The following is an 11,614-nucleotide window of genomic DNA, read 5'->3' on the forward strand; positions in this document are numbered from 1 at the left end:
GGGCAGCCAGTGGCCTGTGGTCCATGTTGGAGCAGGACGTCAGCAGGCATCAGACAGGGCTCACACACATACAATCACACACACACACACACACACACACACACACACACACACACACACACACACACACACACACACACACACACACACACACACACACACACACACACACACACACTTACACACACACACACACACACAGCATCAGACAGGGCTCTCCTGGCCTCACTGTGGACTCATGGACAGGGAGAGGATATTTGCGTTGTGTGTACAGCTTGGCACAGACATTTTCCACATCCCCCCAAGTTAAGAGAAGGGGGGGGGGGGGGGGGGGGGGGGTCTGATTTGTGATTCAGGACTCTTTCCCTTTTCTGCCGCCGGAGAGAAAACCACAACCCAGAATGACAAGGCAGAAAAGCCTCCTGACCGACACGGGGTAGGCTACACACACACACACACACACACACACACACACACCTTTCACTTTCTCTCCTCCTCCACCTTTCACTTTGCTTCTCTTGTGCACTGTGTGTGTGTGTATGTGTGTGTGTGTGTGCACTGTGTTTCTTACTCTCTCTCTCTCTCTCTCTCCCTCTTTCTCTCCCCACACCTTTCCTCTTGACCTCCTTTTCTTGCACTTTCTGTCTCTCATTCCTTTTCCTCTCTTCCCCCTCCCTTCTCTCTTTCTGCTCCTCCCTCCCCCTCCCTCTCTCTCCCTCTCTCCCATGGCACAGAGATAGGGGATGAGATTGACATAATTGGTGGAAAGTTTGGATTTCTCTTTACGTGGGGGCCTCTCCATTAAATGCTGTTCTGGCGGCTAATGGTGGACTAATGGCCCCTCTCTCCAGACAGGTCTCTGGCGGAGCCTCGCCTCCATTCCCCAAACTCCGCTTGACGCTCCAACGGACACCAACCATGCCAGCGCACCCCCCCACCCAAGCTATCCCCTCTGCTCAGGCGGAATGATACAAAAACCAGAGGAGTTGTTTTATCGTCAGAGGACAGGAAAGGCCCACTGAGAGGAAAAACAATAGCCCCATGCCTCTGGTTAAGCCCGGGAGACACAACCCGCCTCAGTAATAACGAACACTTTGGGCAGCGCTCGAACAATGATAAAAATGATTTCCACATCATGCGGCTAGTTAGGCTGTGAGTGTTTCCATGCTACGGTGCTGGTAGGAGATAGGTTACAGCGTCTGGATCTCCTCTGACTGCTCTCCTGCACGGTGTCTGTGTCCAGCTGTTAGCCTTTAGCTCTCAGACGCTGCTAGACATTAACAAATACATTCTCACTGGAGAAATAGCGGCGCGAAACAAAGTATCAGTGAGGCAGCTAATCAGTCATGAGGAGCCACTACTGAGCAAACAAATAAACAACCAGTGATAGTGTATTTAAACGACTACATACAAGGCAACATTTCTCAAAAATTGAAAGAAATGTACCGAATGTTTTCTTTATAAAACTCACAGAAAGCTATTGAGTTTGAGAAAAACTGAGTTTTGAGTTTTTTTGTTTTGTTATATTGTTCCGAGCCCAGCAAAAGCGCTCTCTGTTGCCAAGCAACGCACACATGTTGTGCAGGTTAGGTCAGTGAAGCAGAGTGAATCAGACAGTAAATCATCAGCAGATAATCAGCTCTTCTGAAATGCATCTTGTCCAATTTACTTACCCGACCATGTGTGGTGTTCGAAATGTGTAGGTGCACGCTTGTTATCACTAATCATCTGCTGTCCTTTGCAGTTATCAAGAGGATGGGATGCTGGCGTTAATAGATGTTACTTTTAGTTTAAGTTTGAATGAGAAAGATTCCTATATTTCCCGGGCGCTCATGTCTGTTCATGAGGAATCTGACAGGTTTTTCTGTTGTTTTTAATGAAGATGTATGCGGGTCTAAAAGAGATGCTTCTAGTCGCACACACACACACACACACACACGTGTCAGGACTGTGACTTTGGCCTGGGCACGCATGTTGAGAAGTCAGACAAGGGCTCCTGGGTTGATCCTAGCCAGCTGGGCATAACCTCCATGCAAATGGACGCGCACACACACACACACACACACACACTCCAACACATGTAGGCCATGCATCTTGTAGCCATGACAGTTTGTCAGACCCCAGAGCAAGCAAGACAGGATGGGATGGCTTTACTGGAGGGAAGGAGAACACACACACCACTAACACACCACTAACACACCAGCTGTGTTTAACCTCTTTGTGTTTCAACCCCCCCCCCCCCCCCCCCCCCCCACACACACACACACACACAGCATTCCTATGAGTGAGTAGTGTGTGAGTAAGCACATCTGACCCACAATTACTTAGCTTTGTGATGTGCAGTAGTGTGTGTGTGTGTGTGTGTGTGTGTGTGTGTGTGTGTGTGTGTGTGTGTGTGTGTGTGTGTGTGTGTGTGTGTGTGTGTGCAAGTGTGTATTAATACTCAGAGATCCATTAAGGGCTGGCACACACATCATCTTTAAGGGGTCACTTCCTCTTCATCTCACACTTCCGCACACTGACTAAAGATGCACTGTAAACCCAGACAGTTCTACTAATTCATTAAAATTATGTATTCAGTACTTAAAACCTGGTATTTAGTTGACCCAATTTAAAATGTATTAGTTTTCTGAGTAAGTGCAGACGTTTTAAATGTATTGGAATGTATTTGTTTGAGTTAACATTGCCTGATAACTCAAAAAACGTTAGTATCTGACGTCATCAACGTCGTTGAGAACACCATTGCAAAGCTCTTGTGATGAGAGACGGACACAGCAGACTTAAGGTAGAGGAGTCGTTTAGTAATCCGATTCCCCACTCCTCCTTACCAAGTGTATAAGTGTGAACCCCTAAACTGCTCATGATCTATAAATGCAAAATTCCTTGTCAATCGCTTTGTATAAAAGCGTCTGCTAAATCACAGATGTAAATGTAAATGCAGTGGCAACACTGGGAAGGCGACCGATGACAGTTCTCTCTTCAGTAAGAGCTTGCGCAAGAAGTTGGAACGTAAGGAAGATACCCTTTCAAAAACTTGTAAGGGCGTAATAACTAGTTTGAGAAAGACCCAGAGAAACACAAATATCTGACAAGGCTAAATCCTTTACGATTTTGGAATAATATGAGTTCAGAGAACTCAAAAATTATGAAAATGATAACACAAAAAATCAGAATAGCCTATGTATAATTTTTGAGTTAAGTTTACTTAAAAAAAATAATATATGTACTCAAATTTTCTTGTGTAATCGGTTACATCAAAAGTTTTGAGTTCTCTGAGTGTGTGTGTATGTGTGTGTGTGTATGTGTGTGTGTGTGTGTCTGTGTGTTTATGCGTTTGTTTGTATGTGTGTGTGTGTGTGTGTGTGTGTGTGAGTCTGTCTGTCTGTCTGTTTGTCTGTCTGAGGGACACAGAGCCTCAATGTGTTAAGATATGTTCATGGGAAAATGCGCTTGGCTCTATATGCTGTGTTTACTGAAGAGGTAATGCTCTTGTAGCCAGTGTATGCCAATATTCTCCCTCTGTAGTTCCTCTGGCCCTCTCTCTCTCTCTCTCTCAGCCTATTTCACTGTGGAGTTCCTCCTCTTCCTAAAACGGCCTTTAATTTCACTCCATTCACAAACTTTACTAGACACTCGCAGGCTGCGCTTCTGTGCTTGTTTATGACATCACTGGAAACTGCCCCATGCAGACGACCTTTCGGTAATGACCTGTAATTACTGTTTATAAGAGCGTTATGCAAACCCATTGTAAGCTGTGTTGGTGGGGGAATGGGTGATGGCCTGCCCTCCGTTTCATTGTTTGGACGGAGAAATGGCTTTCATGGCGACATTACGCATACATTTTCCTCTGACCACGTTTTCCTAAAACCTTTATTACATTCAAATAAACAAGGGCAATTAAATGTGCTGCAAACAAATGGCACAGCCCGAGAAAGTATTTTTATCCCGACGGAAACAACTGGTTTGTTTTTTGTCTACTCACCAGACGGGGGCAGTGTAGTCCCAATACGGCTGCCACCAAGCGCAATCTGGGAGCCTAACCGCAAGCGAAATCTGAGCGCTGTCAAAGAATCTTATCCCGATTGAGGCTCTTGGTAATGGAGAATGTTTATTTTTCCCTTCTCCTTCGAGTATTGGCCTGACTCTAAATTAAGTTAAATTATATACATACAAATAAAATAAGGTCAAGGTATTGTTGGGGGAAATTATAGAGTCGTGGACTCAAAATGGAACAGTGTTCATGCCAGCCTCACTTCAGCAAAGGCTACAAGTTACCGTAAACGTGAAGAAAAAAGGATAAACTTAATTACGAACTTTTTATATGGATATATATTTATATAGATTACATAGTGATCCGAGGTTACACCACAATTACCAACAAGCTTGAGTCAACTGAGAAACTTGATCTCGTTGTAGCCAACTTGATTGATCACTTCTTCTTTTTTTGGAAAAGGACAAACTAAACAAATACATATTTCTGAATTGTGAATTCATTATATTATTTTGATGACTAATAGTTATTTTCAAAGTGTCAGATTTGTACTACTATTAATTCGTTTCCTGTTAATTTATTTATCTGAATGTTTAATTTGGTAAATGTGTTTAATAGCGAATAAAAGCGAACAAATTAAATAGCCTAGGCTAAGCCAAGTGCCACACGTATGCAGAGTTGGCTCCTTTGTACAACTTCATTAACTCTCACGCAGTTAGCCCTGGCTTTGCAATCTTCGTGAATCTCAGCCTCGTTCAAATCTCCACTTCAGCTTGGAAGTGAAGTTTGAATAGCCCAAACTTTAGTGACATCACACACGAGCGGACCAGTAGGAGTCTGGATCGCGATTTCGGGGGCCGGGGAGAGACTGCCAGATTCTCCTGCATGCACGCGCTCCCCCGAAACTTCTGCTTGTGTTCTTGTGTTCTCGGAAGCTCTCGCTGATGGAGCGGAGGAATGCCAAATCTCACCCTCTCCGAAAATCTTCTGCCCAACACCTCTTTAACCCGAGGAAACCTTTTGAATCACGCAAACTCTTCGCTTCTCTTTGAAGGAGAGGAACTTTTAAAGAAAAGACGGGAGTGATAGGATTAGTTAAAGCACTCATTGGATGATGGATATGTTGGAGAAATCCGCGCATCTGTAAACTCGAAACTTTTCCACACTTCTTTTTCTGCTGTCGTTAAGTGGTGCAAGGACGGCAAAACACGGACAGGGTTCTGGATGAGAAGTTTTTACAGAGGAGGCAGGGGAAGAAGTTTGAGAAGTTGGACAGATACATTTAATCTGTTCCTGTCCCGGTCTAACCTCACGCTCCCCTTTTAGGCGTTTGTGATATACGCACGGAACTTGGTCATCTGAACTACCTGCGGATTTATCAGTCGTTTTTTTTCGCATTCTGTAGATTTAGTATTTTTTTTTTTACTGTCTGTTCGTTACTTCCCAAGCCTGTTCTCGATCGTTGTGGATATGTTGGCGTCTGCGCACGGGAAGTGGACCGCACCGAGGTGCTGGGGAAGCCTCGTGCTGCTCTGTGGATTGCTGTGCTGTGTGGCGGTGGACGGGTGCCCCCATAAGTGCAGTTGTTCTGGATCACATGTGGATTGCCAAGGTCAAGGCTTCAAGAACGTGCCGCGGGGAATCCCCAGAAACGCCGAGCGAGTGTAAGTATCACGTTTGTAAACAGCTTTGCTATCGATCTGTGGCTTTATTGGCTGCGGATGGACCTGGGACTGCGGTTGGTAAATAGTGCTTCCCATCCGCGGACAGCGCTCTTGCCCTCTGTGTTGTTTTGGGATGTGTCATTCATGCCACCTGTAACTTTGCTTCCTCGAGGCTCAATGGGCTATGTCAACTAATGAAGACAACATAATCTCCCTGTGCCGTGGTAGTGGATCACTTGAGGCTTAAGATGACAACGAGAGAATGTCTGCTTATATTCTGATTGATATAATGTTCTGTCAAAATATTATAAAAATGTTCCTCCATAAAGTGTATTTTGTTGGTAGACAAGGACATCATTTGCTACACTTCGAACAGATATGTTGGTCTAAAAATAGCTTTGTTTAAACTGATTCATTTAGCATCTACAAGGGAAAGCTCAAAAGTCAAGCCTTTAGCCCGCTAAACTCCCGACATTTGCAAAGTGTTCCTTGAAATCTGATGTTCTCTCCCTGTCATCGCCGACCTTGTCCGCGAGCCAGTGCCTTGGTAATTACCACTGCAATATTTAATCTACCAAGATGGCTGATTACACCCAAATGCAGCAGCAGTTCCACTTGTTGAGCCTCGGGGTGGGCTTAGTTTTGACTTTTGAAACTTTTGACTTAATTGAAATTCGAAAAGTTTTCGCTGGAAGTAGCCCCGAGGTAAGGGCGAAACAGGGCATTCATTAGACCTTTCAGTGTATCTACTTGAGCGACTATGTCGACCGGCCTAAATTGTTGTGTATATAAACAGGATTGCCACGATTAATCATCGCTAGAAGTGTGTGTGTGTACCTTGGCACAGTTCAGCTGAGGAACCGCAACCCTATTAAGACGCTCTCTGTGGCGATGCCTGAATCCCGTTCTGTCCGGGTTAGAGTATCCCTGCCAACTGGTGATTCGGTGGAGTGAGTTGTGGGTTTTCGTTTTTTACGACGACCGCACCGGAGCGGGGCAGTGTGTTCACCTGTGGCAGAGCGCCCGATTTGGGCGAGCAATGGAAGCCATTACTTACTATAACTAACGGGGTCAAGGACTGCTGCAGGGGTTAGAGAACGACTGAAGCCCTGCAACAATAAATACGGGCCTTTTCTTTTGGAAACATTCGAATGCCAAGCTCCGGCGCTGGCCTGGGGGGTCGTTTGACCCGCCTGACCCCAGGAACTGGAGATGGCTTGCGAGAGGAATTTTCATTCTTAGGAAAATAAATACCGTTCAAGAGCCGCTGCGGTCGCCTGGAATAAAAGAGTGTTTATGTTTTAAAATTTGTTTAGTCAAATTCGCGCCCCATTTAGAGAAGCGGCCAAGAGGTGCTTGCTTGCTTTTAATGAAATTTGTCACGGTTGTTCGCGAGAGAGGCTGGTGACTGAGCGGGCTCGCAGGGGTTAGTGACCCGCTCAGGCATTCGAGCCTTCCGCAGGGAGCACTAAATTTAACCGAAGGCTTACGCGCAGTCACTTTAGTAAGGCATTACTTAGGGGCTATAGAGAACCAGGTGGAGCTGGCACCGCATCTCTCGGGAGCAATTTTCACACTGCCACTATTTCCATATTAACCCGCAGCGCTGATCTGGCAGAAACGGCGCCGCGCTCTCCTCGGCCGCGCTGGCCCTATATTACTCGCAACTCAGGGACGGAAAACATTTCCTATAATAAATGTTTATTTACTCGGTAACCCACCAGTTCACTTCTCTGGCTTATTAGGAGGTTTCCCTGAAAGCAATAATAGCCACTGCTCTCCTCTCCCTTGTGTAGTTTATGTGATTGTGCGTGTGTGTGCCAGTGTCCCTATTCTCCTCTCTCCCTAGTGTAGCCTCAGTGTTTCTCTCACCTCCCCTCTCCTCCCTTCCTCTTTCATGTCTTTCCTCATCTCTCTTCATCTATGTGCGATGCGGGAAAACCACAACTGCTCAGAGAATCCTTCCACCTCTTGCCCATTACTGTGCAGTTGAACAGAAACATCTTTTTTTCTGGTGTTTGTTAACGCAGCCCATATCCAGCTCGTCCAGCCACAGGGCATTTGAGTCCTCTCTACAGTACTGCACCAGTACTGGATACTTCCTCTTGGTCTTATTGCAGAACAGCAAGAGAGAGGGAGAGGCGGAGAGAGAAAGAACAAGAAACGTAGAGAAAGAGAGAGAGAGAAACACGCACACACGCGCACACACACACACACACACACCACACCCAGCCAGAGAGACCAGGACTGCTTAGCTGTAGACACATACACACTAGAGATAAGTTTGTACCCTACACACATAGACACACACACACACACACACACACACACACACACACACACACACACACACACACACACACACACACACACACACACACACAGTACACATGCACCACTATGGACAGCCGCTGATGTGCTGTCTCTCTACGAAGCCACTGTCCCCGCTCCTCCAGCTGTCATTCAAATGTTTCGCCATGGCAATGGAGATTCCAGATGTGGGGATACTGTGCTATGTACTCTGTTTCAATCGAAAAACAATTAGGCTCCGGACAGAGACTAATGCCTGCAGCTCCTGCTCCATAGATATGACAGGTCCCGTGCTGCTGAGCTAACAAGCAGGGTCTTTTTAATATCGCTGTGTCATTCAGATAACCGTAACAGGAGACCAGAGGATACCGCTCTGACAAACCACCGGGGGCCTCGTTGCTTTGCACTGTTCTCCACTGTGTGTGTGTGTGTGTGTGTGTGTGTGTGTGTGTGTGTGTGTGTGTGTGTGTGTGTGTGTGTGTGTGTGTGTGTGTGTGTGTGTGTGTGTGTGTGTGTGTGTGTGTGTCTGTTCCACACAGAATGATCCAATAGGTAACATGGTAAACACTTAAATTACCTTTTTTGTGTGGAATCAGCACAGAAGGTCATCTCTAGCTTATACTCCCATAAGAAAGGCCTTGTACTGCTGTCTAGGCTTTGTCCACATCTTTAGTTAATGTAGCTGTTGGGGGATCTGTATATGACGTGTGAGCTAGAGACCCTCAGGGTTTGTCCCGACTGGGGCCTGACCTTTTGACCTATGGCACAGTTAGCATCACACGCTAGCAGAAAAGATGGAGTACCTGGAGGTTTTTCACAGCCTACTCAGATATGCCCTCCTGATGAGAAGCTGCACCATGGTGTGTGTGTGTGTGTGTGTGTGTAGGTGAGGTAGAGAGGGTTGTAGAGATAGTGTGTGTGTATGTACGGAGTGGTGTGCCAGTCTGCCAGACGCCTAGAAGAAACAGTTTTTTTACAGACTCATTTACACACACACGCGCACGCGCACGCACACGAACATGCGCACACACACACACACACACACACACACACACACACACACACACATACATCCAGCCGCCCAGAAGAAACAGCTTTTTACACGCTTGGAAAAAATGCTGAGGTGCTGCCCTCAACCAGGACTTCAAAGAACCTGCAGGTTGCTGCCAACCACGGGGGTTGGGCATGTGTGTGTGTGTGTGGATGAAGGGGGTGGGGGGTGGGGTAGCCTTTTTGAGTGTTTGACTATGTTGTTTGTCTGTTGTGTCTGTGCAGATGTCTGAGTGAGTGTGTGTCTTGGTGTGCTTTTGTTTCGAATAAGACAACAATCCAAGTCATGATTGAATTTGAGGCTTTTGTCCAGACAGCCATGAGGGGAGACGGAAGACCACAAGCCCTCTATGTATGTGATTGACCGAGTCTCTGTGTGAGTTTGTGTGTTCATGCATTGTGTAGATCGTTTTTGTCTGTATGTGTGTGTGTGTGTGTTGTGTGCATGTGTGTGTGCGTGTGTGTGTTGTGTGTGCATGTCTGTGTGTTGTCTGTGTGTATGTGTGTTTGCAGGCCTTACATGGTGTCAGAGCATCTCTGTTCTATGTTGCGTGGGAATTGACACAGTGTTTATCCTTCATCAAACAGATCTGGTCAAATGAGTGTGTGTTTGATATGTGTGTGTGTGTGCGTGTGTGTGTGTGTGTGTGTGTGTGTGTGTGTGTGTGTATGTGTGTGTACGTGTTTGGTGTGTGTGCCAGAGTGATGTAAGCGTGGAGGGGTGCCCAGTTGTTATGTTGCAGTTAGCAACCCCGGTAAATACACAGAGAAGGCACAGAAACAGACGGCTGGGACCGTCACACACACACACACACACACACACACACACACACACACACACACACACACACACACACACACACACACACACACACACACACACACACACACACACACACACACACACACACACACACACACACAGACGGCACAGAACCAGACGGCTGGGACGTCCCACCAGCGGATGGTGTGGGGACATTTCGGGGGCAAATTGTCCCTCTCTCAGTCCCCCCAGAACTCTAAACACACACGCACACACACACATGCACACACACACTCTCACACCCACACCCACACCCGCACTCACACTCACAGACATACACATACACAAGTACACACACACCTACACACTCACACACACACACACACACACACACACACACACACACACACACACACACACACACACACACACACACACACACACACACACACACACACACAGAGAGCGGTGTTGCCAACCGTCTATTTATATTTTTCCACTGAAGCCTAGCTACCCCTCGTGCCTCAGTTCCATCTCTGGAAATCTTAAACAATCATTCGGCACATCAGACAGGAGCTCTGGAGAGGGCTACTGCAGAGAGGGACATTTCAGTGTGTGTGTGTGTGTGGTGTGTATGTGTGTGTGTGTGTGTGTGTGTATGTGTGGTGGTTTGGATTTATTTGTGTTTGGTTCTTCTGTCACTGATGCACAGAGTGTGTGTGTGTGTGTGTGCTTTGTTCTGTTTGACCTCTCTAGGTTTGTGTACATAGCTCCCCATCAGCTCAGATTCCAGATCCTTCTACCAAACAGCCTGACAGAGATCAGTATAAGAATGTCCGTGTGTAGGTGTCTGGTTGTTGGGAATTGGGAATTGGGGCAATATCTGTGTTGGAATGAGCGTGTGTGTGTGTGTTTGTGTGTGTGTGTGAAATGTGTGAGTCTATGTGAGTGTGTGTACTTTCCTGTCACCCTCATATCTCCGCCTGTGGTCCTTGTCTCTACATTGTTACTGTGTCTGTGTATGTTTGAATGTGTGTGTGTATGTGTGTGTGTGTGTGTGTGTGTGTGTGTGTGTGTGTGTGTGTGTGTGTGTGTGTGTGTGTGTGTGTGTGTGTGTGTGTGTGTGTGTGGTCCCTGTGTTGTCAGTGCCAGGTGCTACTGTTTTGTTTTGAGAGGAGCCTTGTGTATCGAGTGGCCTTCATGGAGGCCAAGGCCTTAGCTGTCAGTGGCACTGTAAATGGTGTGGTAACTTAAACACACTCAAGATGAAATAATTACACTGCTGTTTTTTCCTTTACTCCCCTCTCCATCCCCCTCACCATCTTCCCTCTTCCTCTCTCTCTTCTTTCTCTCTGTCTCACTATCTTTCTCTCTCCCTCTTCCTCTCTATTTCTTCTTCTCTCTCCCTGTCTCCCTCTCTCTCTCTCGCTCTCCCTCTCTTTATTCAATTCAATGCATTTTATTGGCATGACCATTTATAGACAATAGTGTTGTCAAAGCATAGAACATAGGAACTCATTGAACCATTGGAAATACCGAAACATAGAATATAAAATGTGGTAAAATACACACACACTTATTATAAAAAAGGATGAAATATAGGCACTCCCTCTTCCTCTGTGTCTCATTGTTTACTCTCCTCCATTTCTCTCTCCCTCTTTCCACCTCTCCATCTCTCCCTTTCCCCCCATCTCTCTCTCCCTCTCCTTCTCTCTCTCTCTCTTTCCCCCCATCTCTGTCACTGAGTGGGTGTCCTGAAGTCGGAGCGCTTGCAGGTGAGGCCGTGATGAGTGTGTTTAGAAAACAGAGAGGGGGGTCTGCGGCGTATGCTGTAGC

The 11,614-nt window shown here is 46.5% G+C and overlaps 1 protein-coding gene across 1 annotated transcript in view; it reads left to right on the forward strand.

Annotated features, from left to right (window-relative positions):
• Window positions 1–5,461: 5,461 nt before the first annotated feature.
• The window catches only part of slit3 (slit homolog 3), a gene marked incomplete at its 5' end in the record, with an annotated part of 211,477 nt that continues 205,324 nt past the window's right edge, over window positions 5,462–11,614 (forward strand). Inside the window, 1 exon segment of the mRNA XM_080843172.1 lies at window positions 5,462–5,655. Coding sequence (XP_080699298.1) covers window positions 5,462–5,655 — 194 coding nt within the window.

The sequence above is a fragment of the Sprattus sprattus genome, assembly GCF_963457725.1.
Source record: "Sprattus sprattus genome assembly, chromosome: 8".
Lineage (NCBI taxonomy): Eukaryota > Metazoa > Chordata > Actinopteri > Clupeiformes > Clupeidae > Sprattus > Sprattus sprattus.